The 16,423-nt window shown below is 32.6% G+C and overlaps 1 protein-coding gene across 2 annotated transcripts in view; it reads left to right on the top strand.

Moving 5' to 3' along the window:
- Nucleotides 1-16,423, top strand: part of LOC126743568 (aromatic-L-amino-acid decarboxylase-like) — a 47,021-nt gene that overhangs the window by 17,033 nt on the left and 13,565 nt on the right. For both annotated transcript variants that reach the window (XM_050450718.1, XM_050450717.1), the window contains exon 4: nt 10,723-10,836. In XM_050450718.1, coding sequence (XP_050306675.1) covers nt 10,723-10,836 — 114 coding nt within the window. The remainder of the gene's footprint in view (nt 1-10,722; nt 10,837-16,423) is intronic.

The raw sequence follows: 16,423 nt of genomic DNA, 5'->3' as shown, positions 1-16,423 counted from the left end.
CAGAACTTGTTGAACTGTTAGATATCTTGTTTTCTCCTTTTGCAATTTCTTAATTTGTTAATTAAATTTGCTCGATTTGGTTTCATTCTTTTGCTTGGTATTATTAGCTTATTTATTATACCTCCCATCACGTTATAGAATTTATACCGTTTTCTTCAATTTTGCTGTTATATAATAATTGTTTTTGCTAAGTATATTTTGATATTCTTTGCATCTATTTTTATTTTCTTGAGTAGGACAACGCATTAATTTATTAAACAGCTGTTGTTTTTTTGTTGGCTGAGTTTACCAAAGAATCAGTGTTCCTTTCTTTGCTTTTAATTTCCCTGTGTTTGATTTTAATACTCGTGGTGCAAGTTTCTAAACAGGATGCTAGGATTTCTATAAAACAATTATCTGAGATATTTGGGTTCGAATTATATACGTATGTTTGATCTATATTTTAATTTTTAATATGTCACTTAGTACCAGATTTGTCATAAACAGTATTTTTGTTCGATTTATTTTCAGCTCTATTTTGCTTGCCTTATTGTTTAGCCTTTCTAGCATTAGATGGGCTTGAATATTCTCTGATAGCAACATGATGTCATCTGCGAAGCAAAGGTGATGGAATATTTCTCCGTCTAAGTTTATCCCTGTATTATCCTCGTTTATTTTATTTAGCATACTATCCAATAAAGCTACGAATAGTTTGGCAAGAGAGCGTGTCTTCTTGCCTAATCCTCTCTAGATTTAAAATTTGTCTGTATACTGATTTTTTATAATATTTACCTTTGCTATTGCAATCTTATATATACAGAGTGTTTCACTAAGCTATATCCCGGGAAGCGTATTGGCATTCTCTACTACGATAGGACGCAGGCCTAAAAATTACAGCGTCGAAATGCAGTAGAAGATGCCAGACATAGTACGCCGAAAAACGTTGGTCATACTCTACTGCGATTGGACGCATATCTCAAAATTTGAGACGTCGAATTGCAATAGAAAATGCAAAAATCGGCGTAATGTTATATCATACCTAACTACAATAGGATGCAAAAAATTTAAGACTCCAATTTAATTATAAAAATGAATGCTGTAGCGAAAGACCTGTTGACAAAGTGATTTTCATCTTGTAAATAGGGACAGTGTTTTTGGAAATCTTATTATTAAATAAATTTAAAAAAACAACTAATTTACGCTAAAACGATTTTTTTTTATGTTTTATTATAAAATGGTCACATAATTTGTTTACAAGTAAAAAAATATTATACCTTACTACAATAAGACGCAAAAAAGTTAAAGACTCCAAATTAATATTAAAAATGAATGCTATAGCAAAACACTTGTTGACAAAGTGGTTTTCGTCCTGTAAATAAGGATAGTTTTTTTTGGAAATCCTGTTATTAAATAATAAATAAATTACCCTTTTTTGTGGCACAAAGCACAGCGAGTTTGCTTTTCTTGGTAAGCAACCAGATGATTCACTCGATCATATTTGGAAAAAGCATGTGCTTCTTTTGGAAGTTTACTTGTCCTTCCTTCCGATTTCTTTTTGAATGATTCCAGTATTCCCACCGCAATGGACCGTCTGAAACTAAGATGATCCATTTTTCCATCATTGAATTTGTGAAGACGTCACGAGTTTTGTAGAGCCACATCAACAAAATGACTAAAAAGGGGGAAGTACCATTTTTTGCCTCGAATGGATGTTCTGTATAAACTTATGTTTTGGTCTGCCCTGTCTACTCCGCCCATGTTTTCGTTATATATTTTGATAATATGCGGCTGTGGGACGAGAATCACCTTGTTATCTTTCTTAGAAAATCTTTTGACTTGGGTAGTTGGAAAAACCATAGAATAATTGGAAGCGATGTTGACAATACTATTGTCATGCCACTTGCAGACCATAATTTCATTCTATTCTGTTGTAGCATAGTCAAAATTACCAGGGCCGTATCTGGACCAAAATTTTGGGGGGGTTAGGCCAGTGACATTTGAGATATTAGGGATAAAAAAAACCTTAATTTATAAATAGGTTTTACTAAAAGAAGATACCAGTTTAAACTAAAAAACACATTTAACAACGTTAAAATTTTAAAAATAGTAATTATAATAACAACTGAATATTTCTTTGCTTTTCCCTCGCAAAACGATTTAAGACCTCTGCGGTATCAATTATAATATTTCTATGCACGCTTAAAAGGGCAAGTCCTGTTAGCCGCTCCTGACCAGTTGAATTGCGCAAATAGTCTTTTAAACGCCTTAGCGATGAAAATGATCGTTCTGATGAGGCTGTAGATACAGGTAACGTAGACAGAATTTGCAACAGAGTATAAATATTGGGAAACAAAGATGGATTACATGCTGATAATGCATCAAGAGCATTTTTTGGCCTTTCTGCTTAAGGCAGCTTAATCCATTTTTGTTTCCACAACTGTAGTTCTGCAGATAACGTATCTAGGTCCAAAAATTCCTCATATGGTAACAAGTCTTCCATTTTTACTATGTGTGCTTCGCACATATTTGGTACTAGACAATATAACAATGAAAGTGATTTTTCGTGATTTGCAAACCTGGCATTGCATTAGAACGATTCTGCTGTCGTGAAACTATTCTAGGCATTTTTATGCATTCTTCATCATCTATAGACTTTATAATAGCTTCAGATTTTTTACAAATATTTTTGAATTCTTGATCTATATTCAGTCTCATATTCCTGACCTGACTAATAACAGTATTCACATGCTCAACAGCGCTAAATAGATGAAAATCCACAGTCTGGAGAATTCTGCATAACGGTAGAGTAAAAGCAAATAAAGTGGACGCTGTTAACATACTGATAATAAACTCACTGGTCATAATAGCTCGAAGGAACTGCAAAGCTTTTGAAGAAGTCCTGACATTGCCATGCCTTTTTATTTTGGAGACTGTTTGTAACAATATAGCTATTTTTGACTTTGACTTTGAAGTTTCGATGTCTCTTACTTGTTTTAGTTCTTCTAATGTTTCAATAATGGGTTTAAAAACTTCAGTAAGCCTAATTAGTCCATCATGATTTTCCACCCACCGAGTTTCACACATGGATGTTAACTTACTCCATTTACTATTTGGAACATGTTCTTTAATTTTATTTTTTAATATCTCAGTGCGCATAGCTGATATTTTTATAAAATTTGCAATAGATTTTATTGTTCCAATACGATTTCTGATACTCTGAACCTTACAGGAATGGGCAAGAGCTAAATTTAAAGAATGAGCACTACAGTGCACATATATTGCTGCTGGATATTTTTCTCTAATTATAGCCTGGACACCTTTAAAACTTTAAAAAGTAAACTAAAAAAAAGAGTTATAGTTACCAGTCGTTTCAATTTTATTTTACATTATAAGATTTTCGGGGGGGGGGGGGGGGGGGGGGTTGAACCCCCAAAACCCCCCCCTAGATACGGCCCTGAAAATTACCACGTAGTTGTTTCTTTATTTCACTGGCTGTCACTATTGGGCAATTTTTCGGTAAACGATTTTCCCGAATTGTTCCAGTACGTTTTACGCCTCTAGATTTTAATTCAGAAAGCAGCGGCAACGACGTAAATAAATTGTCAAAAAATATGTGGTAATTTATGTGTTTTTGAAAAGCCTTTAAAGCATCTACGAACTCAAGGACAATACTTGCGCCCATTCCTAAAGGTTTATATTCATCTGACAGTTTAGTATTTGAGCCTTGATATGGCTTAAAACACTCAATATATCCTAATCTGTTGGTTCCAGTACATATTTTATATCACCAGCGAATGGGTTTCCCACGAATGAATTGTTTCGTTGGATGTCTTCCGTAGTAGGGCACCATCGACTCGTCTACACTGTGATGCTCGGCTGGAGGGGCCATATCCATAAACTTTTTATTCAAAATCTGTCATCAGGCACAAGATTAGCATTGTCGCAACAATGTAGATTTTGCATTATATGACGATACCGGTTTCTTGACATTAAATTAGTGACCAAGCTATTGTTAGTATCAGGAGAATTTTTCCAGTACATTTCCCGACGCGAAAGACAATTGTAGCCACTTAGTAACAATATTCCATTAAAACAACGCATTTTATCGTTTGTTACATCAGCATTACGATTATTAATACTGGCGTACAAATTTGTGTAAGTGACCAGCAAGTTTATCATTTCATCGTCAAAAAATAAAAAGAACGTGTCCACTGGCAACCGTTGTTGTTTTGGTATACAAACAGCCTCTCAAGTAGTTAAATCAGAAGTGATGTAATTTTTGGTCCACGAAAATTCATTTTTTGCTTTCGCTGGCTTGGACATTTTTTTCTTTTTACAAGACGAGATAATGGTAAGCTATCTTCACTATCGGAGTCGGATGTACTCTCAGGATCAACATTTTCAAAATTTACTTCAGCATTATCACATATTGCGTAGTGCTACACAAGTATTTATAAGATCACCAACAAAGTTTGGTGAGTATCTTGCCACTCGCCTTCTCAATAAACACCTAAATCATGTTTTTAAAACTCCAATAGCTCTCTCAATAACATTTCTTGCAGCAATTGTGCATGACTACGACTCGAGACGTGTTGAGAATCACCTATTCGCTAGGTATCGAAATCTACTTCGAGTAGTCGTGACCTTCCGAGTCGCCACCTATCGAGAAGTTGAGAATCACATAATTCAAAAATAACTATATACCCTCTACTTACACTTTATAAGCGATAAATAAATACTAACACGTTAATTCCTGTCTAGCGTGCAAATAAAATCACAGCGTTGCCGCCAAATGCAACAAACGCACCAAACGCCGGCAAAGACATTTAAGATATCTGGCTTCTGGATATCTTTTTATGTCATTTAAGATATCTGGCATCTTCTACTGTGGTTCGACGCTGTAATTTTTAGGCCTGTGTCCTATCGTAGTAGAGAATGCCAATACGCTCCCGGGAATTGTCAATCTGACATCATTGAATTTTTTCTTGATATTAAAAAAGTGCTTACGTGAAAATGCTAAAAAAGAGTTTCTACTACAGTAGTCTACAAATATCTTGTAAATTTTTATTAGGGAAGTTATTTGGCTACGTGCTTCGTACTTAAGCTTACGTACTTCAGTTAAAGCAACAATAAACAAACATATAGTCAGATATATCTACATTATATATTTGACAACCCTATATAGAGTATGTACATATTAAAAAAAATAAATCAATTAAGGACATTGTTCTTTTTGATTCTCTCGTGGGATTTTACAGAAGTTACAAGTTGTTGTATCACAAGTAACACAAACCCACTTCACATTTTAATTTATCGCAAAGTATTTAATTAAATATCTTAAAGTAATATAATATGATTATAATGATATATATAATAACACGTTTATAATGGACTATTAAGATACATTTTTATTTCCTAAAGTTAACATTTTCAATATATTTAAAGTAGAATATGGCCTTCGAGGGCCTCAAAAATTAATCTTTAATATTGAACACTCAATACTACGATGATGAGGGCTTCTCTAAATTGTTAAAAGTAAACCCTTTCTTTCCCATAAAATTAAGTAGCATGGATTTAGGCCTTGGTTGCTGCGAGGCCATTAACCGGGCATATAAAATTTGCAATTTGTTCATATAGGCCCCGTTCATTGGAATTTTATTTTAGGTAATTTAAAATAAACCATTTACTTAAATGTATTAATTAAAATATATAAGTTAAAATAATAACTTTATATTCTCTGCAATAAATTATAAAACTTTTAATAGGCATATGGAAAAATTGTAAAAAACATTATATCTGACTGTGCCTAGTTATTGATATTTCTAGGCCGTTTAAAGTGTGGTATATCAGTAAAGAAAAAAATGCGGATCTACTTACGTCTTGAAGGTGAACTGCTTTTAGATTAAAAAATTCATACATAAACATAAAATAAAAATATCATAGATTTATTGTCACAGTAATTATATTCTATTATGTAATATAGATACCAGTGGTGTCACATCATAGAAGGCAAAGAAGGCTTAGAAAACTTAATAAAATTAAATCATATGCATTTTTTAGGGTTTTCTTTCAAAACCAATTTTGTACCTCAAGAATTACGAGTGATGAATCTATGGGTAGATAAAACCAGAGCTTTAAAAATAAGTGAAAAAAATCATTCATAATTCTCAAATATATTATTCATTTAATAAAAAATAATATAAAAATATAAAAAATAAAAATCTCTAGATCTAAAGTATCAAAATTAAAAATATTTATTTAATATTAACAAATTTTGATGTTTGGTCCTTATAAGGGCATCCTCAGACCATCAAAAATATAGTTTTATCGATCTAATAATAAGAATTAAAATACTTTTTATTATTTCTATAATTTAAAGTGTAGTCAAAAACTTATCTTAAGCATTTTATCAGATTTGACCTCAAAGCTAAAAGACGAATATCAGATACGAAGAATATTTGTACCTCTAGGATATTTTATTTAATTATGATGGACGAACTTAGCAAAAAATTAAACCGGATTTTTTTTTGTAGTTTAAGTTATAGCAAAAATCCTTATAAGTAATTTTTATAATTTTTTGCAATTCTATTATATTTCAAAACCAATCTTAGACAATTACGTATAGTTTTAACTTAAAGCGTAACCGATTTCTAATAAACAGCTTGTATTAAAAAAATTGTTGTGTCCCAATCATTTTTTGATTCAGTCTCACATTTATTAGGAATACATTTGGTCAAGGATTAAATCATCAAATTTAAAATGGTTTTATTTGTCACAATTTATATTACAATATAAAATTACAAAATATTAATTTTTCTTATCTTTGTTGCCAAGTCCTATTTGTCAACAAAGCTGTTGATTATACAAACCGTTACTCCATGTTAAGCCTTCACATAACATGGGTGAGAAAGCCATTAGCCTAGAACATACACCAACTGTGAATGCCTTAAAAAATGCACCTTACACTATCAATATCTGTTGCAATGAAATACAGAGACAACTGAGCTTTATTTGATATCGCTTGAGAGGCAAACTTAGATTGCACACACAGATTGGAGAGTTATTTTCTCAGTAACAAATCTATTCTTAATCTAAGACTTGTAGCTGTAGGGCACACATTAATGTTAAAAAAACCTTTAAAATGTATGATAATTAGAAATGTATAGGCATTTTCATGAGGTTTTGCGTTAAAATTAGAGGAATTGAAAGGAAATAATATTTTTTTAACTAAAGAATTACCTCAAGAATTTCTTAAGTGGTAGGATAAATTTAAATGAGATTTAAAATCCTTAATATAAACTAGTTTATAGTTTTGAGTAATAATGAATGTGGTTATTGCATAGGTCACCCTTTTAAATTAAATCTAGATAATGTGATCAAATAAAGACCAAATTATCCTAAATTTATCATTTGTTATTTTAAATTGCACTGTATATGTGCACAGTAAACCATCTAAATTGCTTTTAAAATTCTAATATCCACGCGCGGCCCCGAGCGTTCCCTAATTGGCGTGACGTCAAAAGTTAGTTCGGTTCAGGTAGGAAGCCATATTATAGCAAGTATTAATAATTGGTGAGGGTGTTATTTTTGTTTTTCTTGTGCTTTATTTGACTTAAATGATGTCAATTTATTTTAAATTTTAAAATGACTAGTCAGGGTTAGGTAAAAGCGAATAGATTATCTGATAATCTAATGAGAGTAGACTCCGTGATGAATGCAAAGTTCCAAGACTAATGCAATTTCAGTAAAACAGTAAAAATTATAGGATAAAAAAATAAAAGTTAATTAATTATAGCGTATATTTTTTGCTGTATCACCTAGCCTACATTTTTGCTCTATTTTAAGTCTTAAACAGCTGAAAAATCGCGTTATATTGAACAGCAGGGTCTTCAAGTTTTAGAGATTATAGAGCCAAAACTCTTTAAGATAGAGAAAATAGTATCTTATGTATCAAGTCTTATATAATCTCTTGATCTACATGTCAAACTTTTATATCAAAAGTTCTGTTGTTAAGAGTTAATCTAGAAAAGTGAAGTCTATTTTCTCTATCTTGAAGAGTTTTGGGTCTATAACCACTAAAAGCTAAAAATAGACCGATCTATTGCTTATAGATTCAAAAGGGTTAAAATGAAGAATGGCCTGAGGTCCACCAACTTATTTTATATAGAAAGTAAAAGTATAATTATATACATGGTCTGGTAATCAGAATTTCTAAGATTGTCAAAATATTATATCTATCTACGTTTATCTATTACGTTTTTAAAATTATATTTTTACCTATCATTGTTCATATTTGGTACCGTGTACTCAGGTACGTGTGTGTACTAGTGCTTAAAAAAATAGACATATTTACTTCTCAGGTAAAAAAGAAACATTTGATAATTTTGTAATGTAAAGGATTTATTTTGTTGATATTTTTTGCTTACTATTTATTTATTTGTCGTCCTTATAGATGTACTGTATATTGGGGCGCTATATACCAATAGTGCTTTGAAATGATGATGATTCTTTTTTTAACATAAAGCTTAAATACAGGGTGTTTCAGAACTATGGGATCAAACTTCTGGGGATTGTTCAGTGCAACAGAAAAATCCATTCGAGTATAGGAACCCATGTTCGGAAATGCGGCACTACGCCACTACGGCCCTAAGACGCATGAAAATTTATAAAAAACATTAATTACGTGAATAGGATCTGCTGCATTTATTTTTACCTTTTGTACATGATACCATAACAACAATTGTTTAAAATCAACGCTTATCAATGTCAATTCTCAATGTCATGTTTAAAAACTTTATAGCTTAAAATTTTTAAACATTTATTGCTAATGGAAAACTTTACCAATCAAGAATTGGCGGATATGCATTTGGCATACGGAGCAACAACCTGCAATGCTTGAGCAGCATCGCGGTTGTATCATGAACGTTATCCCGAACGACAGCATCCTGGATAGAAAAAGTTTATTGCGATTCATCGGCGGCTCGCTGAGAGAGGCATGTTTAAGACCAAGATGCATGATGCTGGTGTTGCTCGAACCGTAAGAACGGTCGAATTTGAAGAAGAGGTGCTTCAGCGAGTTGCCGATGAACCATCAAATAGCACACGTGACGTCGCTAAGAATATGAATACGAGTAACGCTTCTGTCTGGCGGGTACTACACGAGCAACAACTCCATCCTTCCCACTTCCAGAAAGTTCAAGGTATGACTACAGCCGATTATCATCCTAGAGTTCTTTGTCGATGGCTTCTGGATCACATCATTGCACAACAAAATTTTTTACGATATGTTTTGTGGAACGATGAAGCCTCTTTCACAAGAGACAGTATTTTTAATAGTAGGAATAGCCATGTTTGGGACGAAGAAAATCCTTATGCAATTTTTCCAAAAAAACATCAGAATCGTTGGTCTGTCAACGTATGCGCAGGCATTGTTGATGATTATTTAATTGGGCCATACTTTCTACCGGAACGGTTAACAGGACCTATTTATCTGCGTTTCTTGGAGGAAATTCTCCCAGAACTCCTTGAAAATGTTCCACTAAACGTTAGACAGCAAATGTGGTTTCAGCATGATGGAGCGCTGGCTCACTTTGCTGTACAAGTACGCGAGTATTTGGTTCAGCGGTTTGGGCACCGTTGGATTACCAGAGGTGGAGCAGTTTCTTGGCCTCCTAGGTCACCCGATTTAACGTCGCTCGATGTTTTCTTGTGGGGACATGTAAAGTCTTTAGTCTACGAAACTCCAGTAGAATCAGAGCTAGACTTAATTGGACGAACAACAGCAGCATTTGAAATCATTCAAAACGAGGATCAAATTTTTAGTGTAGTCCGCCGAAATCATGTGCGGCGTTTAAATCGGTGTATTGAGGTTGGAGGAAGACATTTTGAACAATTGTTGTGATGGTATCATATACAAAAGGTAAAAATAAATGCATCAGATCCTATTTAGGTAATTAATATTTTTTCTAAATTTAAACGCGTCTTAGGACCGTAGTGGCTTAGTGACACATTTCCGGACATGGGTTCCTATACTCAAATGGATTCTACTGTTGCACTGAACAACCCCTAGAAGTTTGATCCCATAGTTCTGAAACACCCTGTACAACGATTAGCAGGCGTAACGCTTGATGGTCGTGCAAAAGAATGGGTTAACTAACAAGTGACGTCACAGCCCGTATCGCTTTTGCGAGCAGCGTTTTGCTGCAAAATTCAAACTTCAAAATAATATAAAAAGATATTGAAAGCTGATTGAATTTTGGGTGGAATTGATTTGAGTTTTATCATCGGATAGGCTATTAAAATAGGTGTTTTCATTTTGTCTGAATTACAGAGTTTATTATATTTAAAATAATATAAATAAAATATATACATATAAAATAGTATATAAATTATTTAAAATGCTTCGGCAGTTTTATGAAGATTTTCTTTTCACAATTATTTAGCCTTTTACTGTAATACTTCTGAAAATACGATAAGTATGTTTATAGAGCTTTTAGTTGAATATAAAGGCATTTCTTAATGAGTCATTTTATACATGGTCGATTCTTGATCATTTTCCAACTCAGCGCCAGGTCTACGATGTATTAAAAGGCTAAAATGAAAATATTAATAATAGATCAATAACACCTCGAATAAAATATTTTTAGTACTAATCGTAAAAGTATAGCTTCTCTAACGCTCACCAGCCGCCATTGCTGCATACAGAGTGTAATCAATGTCTTAATTTTTTTTTATTACTTGCAGGTAACTCACTGGCATTCACCTAGATTTCACGCCTATTTCCCTACGGCCAATTCATATCCCGCTATCGTAGCGGACATTCTTAGTGGGGCCATTGCTTGCATAGGATTTTCTTGGGTAAGTATAAGTTGTTAGAGACTATTTTATATTAAAAAATTCTCCTCCTAAACGAGTCGCATCCTTACTCGAAATACTCCTCCATCATTAAATTTAGCTCCTTTAACAATCGGCACGCTCGAGAAAATCCTTTTAACGGACGGAAATGTGCCGTGGAAAGTCGGGAGCAGGCTTTTCATTTTATAAAAGGAGGAATTGTTCCAGGAGGGGACTTGTTGAGTCAGTCGAAATCGATATATCACTTGTGTGCTTTTGACATATTAATGGGATACACTAATTAATTACTTTTTGATTGAGTGTGTAATATGTCAGTCCGAAAAAAAATTATATAAATAAATGTTTAAATAAAAATGGTAATTTTTAGCCTCTCGACCTCTTTTATGATATCCCATAGATATAAAAAACTATATAAGATGCGAAAGAAAATCATAAATAAAAAAATATAATTGAAAGCTTATTATTCTCTGTTTTAAAGATCTGATTAACCAAAAAATAATATCTGATCCCCTGGCATCCCAGAACAGCGATAGGTGCGATTGATGCTCCTCTTCATGATCATTATGAATGATAAATAGAGGGCTATTTGTCTGTTTTATCATTAGTTAGTTTATTACTCTGAACAGGCATATTTTTAATATACCATTTTTTTTGGCATATATATATATATTTTTTTTTTAAATTATTTTTGGGATTAATCAATAATCTCGAATATCCTTCAGCTTTATTTTCCTTACCTCAATATATAAATAGCAATCGCTATACCCAAGTGTGCTCTTTGCTGCCTTCCACTAGTCTCTACAGGTTATTTGCTGAGCTACTTAGTGCTGCTTCTCTCAAATATTTGGCATCTTTTTTTCCGTGCTTTCGTTCAGTTTTAGATTTCTTATTGCACAGTCGCCTATTTCTGTACCTATTCTTCTATTCCTATTTCTATTATCTTTCTTCAATTTTTAGATTATTTCTATTCCTATTATAATGAACTTTTTGCTGAATCTAATAATATCTCGAAGACAGCATGGCAAGTGATTAAGAATAGTATCAACAATTCGGAAAACAAATCGTTCCAAACAATCGGAATATTTTATTAACGAAAACGGTTCTAATTTTAGCGATATGCAGGGAGCCAAAGAACTTTTTAACCATTTTTTTATTGAGTCTGTAAACAAAATTGTAAATGATAGGAATTTATCCTTAACAAATAAATCGCCAAAAACATTAAATAATAAAATAATTTTAAATGAATTATTTTTATGTTCGTATGATGAAAGTGAAATACGTGAAATTATCTTATCTGTCACTAACAGAAATATAATGTTAGATATAAGGATGCTCTTTATTTGCCAAAATTTAACTTTGTTTATTTTAAAAAGACTCCCTTTTATGAAGGAATTAGCTTATTTAATCAACTTCCTGCTTCGTTAAAACAAATAGGTAACTTCAACATATTTAAAAATAGATTAAAACGTCTTATTATAAGTTCTGTTGTCTATGATATCAACGAATTTAGCAACATGCTAAAAGTCACTCCTGCCTAGTCAGTATCTGTACTTTGTTTGTACTGTTTGTTGGTACTTTTGTGGTTATTATAGTTTTTAAGTTTTAGATGACTGTAATTAGGTTTTTTTATAATAGTTTTTATTAATAAGTTAATTAGGATTATCAGTTTCTTTCTCCTGACTTGTCTTATTCTATTGTATATGTAGTATCAAATGACCAAATAAATCAGTAATCAGTAACAAACACATTAAACAAGTTCTTGAATTTTTGGTCACACCGATTACATATCTGTCATTTGAGGAGGGGTATTCTATCGGCTCTGAAGTACTCTCTTGTTGTCCCTATCCATAAAGGAGGTGATAAGCATCTGATATCCAATAATCGAGAAATTACACTCTTATCGGTGTTTTCGAAAGTTTTTGAAAAGTATTTCTCTAAACGTTTGGGGTCTTTTCTACTCAAAGAAAAATTTTTTTTAGTAAATACCAGTTTGAATTTACGACGGGTCGCTTTACACAAGATGCAATTTTGTCCCTATATTCATATGTTTTGTCTAATTTGGAATTAAACAATAAATGTGTAAGCCTATTTTTTAATTGAAAAAGGGCGTTTGATGTAATAAATATTAACCTAATATTAGATAGATTTAATGACTGTGGTATGCGTGGTCTTGCCAATAAATGGATTAAATCCTACCTGACCGGTAGATATCAAAAAACGATATTAAAGAATGGAAATGTTTCAGTTGCGTCTGAGTCCGTACCAGTTGTTAGTGGTGTCCCACAGGGTAGCATTTTGGAGTCTATTATTTGTTATATTTTTTGATAGCATCTTGAACCAATCTGGCAACCATAAAGCTGCGTTTGCAGATGATGTTGTTATATCAACGTCGAGGTAGTTGACCAAATGATAAGTATCAGTAGCAGAAACAGCCTAGTGCTTAATGAGTCAAAAACTAAAATGATATTTTTTAGTTTTACCGATTTGAATAACAGCTTGTTTGTTAAAATGCATAACAAAACCATAGAACAAAATAAGGTTGTTAAGTACTTAGGAACATTAATCGATGAACATCTTAGTTGGTCTTATCATGTAGATATGGTTTTAAAGAAATTATCAATTTATGCCTATGTGATCTGGCAGTTACGTAATAAAATCGATATTGGCCTGATACTTCTTTATTACTATGGTTATATCCAGTCATGTTTGTCATATGGCATAATGTGTTGGGGTAACTGTTCTAGAAGTGGTGAAGTTCTTACGGCCCAGAAAAAAATAATTAGAACTATTTTATTTAAGCCTTATACATTTTCTTGTAGAACACTCTTACCAGACTTGAAAATTATGCCATTTCCTCGGTCATGCATATAAAGCGTAACCTGTCTGACTATTCTTTATCTAAAGGTACCCACTATGAAGGGTTAACCTAAAATTGGATTTACCCAAACATAAATTAACCAAAGTGGCAAACAGCCCAGTAGTTTTACCAATTAAATTATACAATAATCTTCCCATTGAAATAAAAAAAAATTGAGAACGTTAATAATTTCGAAGCTTCATTGAAAAGAATTTTAATTAAAAATCCCTTTTATACGGTAACAGAATATTTAAATTGTAGCGTCTCATCCTTACTCCCATAATTCGTATTTGTTTGTGTGTTAAAAGCTGTAGTTTTCTTATATTCTTAGTTCCTTAGTTAATTGTAGATATTTTATGACATTATCCGATACTTATTTGTATGAGTCTATGGAAATAAATATTTGAGTATTGAGTGTTGAGTATTCCTATCTATTCCTGTTCTCTAGCATTATTGTTGTACATTTGTTGTTTTACATTTTCCCTACAAAAAGTCTGTTCTCATTTATAATAGATTTTATGAAAATATTTTTTTGTCTATTGGGTTAGATGTTGTTTATCTGCTCGGGAATTAATTCCTCTGCATGCAATGCTTACCTCAGAGCAGGTTCTGGTCCAAAGTTCGGAGTAACAGATCCTCTTTTTCAGGTTCAACTAACCAGCTTTCCCATTTTCTACCACTTCATGGTGTTCTGGAAACAGTATAATTTTTATTATCCTTTTTAGTTGCTTTAGGTATTACCATATCAGCTTTGACGTCATGATTTTAGGACTGCCTAGTTATCCGATTAAATTAAGGTAATTCAGGCTCTCATATTATTTTTACGCAGTCATGTATTTCTGAATGCCGTAGACAGATTTCTGAAAAAGTGGAAGATCTATTGTCTTTTCCAAAGTTTTCTCAAAATATTCGAGCTCCGTTGTCTTCATTAGTTTCGTTCCATCTGTGTTCCATCAGATCCTCATGATGCTACTGACCACTCTTCTTTGTCTGGCAATTTAAGTTTGAAATGGCATAAGTAAAAGTATTATTTAGGAGCCATTTGATTTTCTATTGTCTCAATCTTCCAATCTACGTAATTCTGCTGATCTAGATCGATTGTCACCGTTCAGCCGTATTTAATCTAAATCTTGTTTCTCCTTAAATTCGCGTAGTGCAGCAGTTAGAGATTCAGAAAGTCTTTCATGTTTCGACAATTATCTTCAATTTGGTTGTAACCTAAAACCTTCAATATACCCAGAAACCTCTGATCAAGGAAAAAACCAAAATGTCCAATTTGGCAGAGAATAAAAAGAGCCAAATATTTATCCAATTGGAGATAATTTTTACCCTTATATAACCTAAGAATTTCTTGAGTTACGATTTTTGAAGCTTTTCGTTTAAGTTGAATCCAGACGAAAATGATTCTTTTTTATACGCGATTGGGAGAAACAGATAAAAAAATGAAACCCCGATGAGTGTGTTGATCTCCCTGATTGAAGTGCAATGCTTAAAAATCGTGATATTCTAAATAAACCAAATCCTACAAAAAGATATGTAGAATAATACACATTTAGAAAATGATTTAAAAAAAATGTTTAATAATGTCTTTCTCAAGAAAAGGCATTTAATTAAACAAAGGGTAAATGAACAGAAAACGCGATTGGCAATTAAGATATTTGCTCTTTTATGGTACTAAGGATTTCAAATTCAGGCCAAGAAATAGTATTTTACTTAATAGACTTTATTTTTGGTACACCTCTTGAGAGCAGTATTTCTACAGCCACTCCTATTCAAATCAGGTGTCGCTGTAGATACTGACTTACAGTTTTTTAACAGGGCTTCAAGAAACATGGCACAATGTCAACAAGAAATCAAAATATGACCGGCCAATTTCCACTTAAGTTTTGCGATGATTGTTACAATATCGTCGACGCCAGTTCTTCTGCGTATTTCTTCGTTTCTAACCCTATCTCTCAACCTCACACCAAGCATCGACCTCTCCATTTTACGTTGTGTTATTTGTAGTTTTCTCATACTTAGTTTAGTGAGAGTTAGTGTTTCTGCGCCAATATGTCAAAACCGAAAGTACACATTGATTAAATGCTCTTCTTTTAAGGTGAACTGGAACATCATTTTTAAATATATCACTGAGTTTACCTATATCCTTCTCGGCAGTTCGCTAGTCTGGTTATCTCTGCCAATTTTTGTTTCGTGGCCGAGGTAAACGTACTTATCCACGATCTCAATTTTGGTCTGATTGAAACACTAGGTACCAAGTTTGTCTGTCAAAATGATGACACACTTGGTACCCGATACGGTATTGCCAGGCACAAATAAATAATTAATATGTCTATTTTCATTTGTATAAATTTGAATTTCTAATATAAATTATCCTTTTAAATATACACGAATACACACAGATCTAGTACATCACCGAAAACATTATATCTTCTCTGCATTCTTGATACGAGAGTAAGAAATCCATAATTGGTATGATAATTAAAATGTTGTCGAACACGTTGACTAGTTACTTGAGCATTAAAATTCATAATGACGAATCCATTAAGCCGTTAACAGTTTCGTAATAATAGAAATTCACGCAACAGACTTGGTTTGAGTGATACTAAATGCCTAAATATTATTATCATACTCTACAGTCTAGACAAGAACAGTAATCCTAAAGTAATTTTTAAGTTCAAGCTCCTACAATGTAGCAGAATGAATGCTGCTAATTTTCTGCGAATATACTTT

The sequence above is a fragment of the Anthonomus grandis genome, chromosome 13 (genome assembly GCF_022605725.1).
Source record: "Anthonomus grandis grandis chromosome 13, icAntGran1.3, whole genome shotgun sequence".
Lineage (NCBI taxonomy): Eukaryota > Metazoa > Arthropoda > Insecta > Coleoptera > Curculionidae > Anthonomus > Anthonomus grandis.
This window is presented reverse-complemented; position numbering and strand designations above follow the sequence as displayed.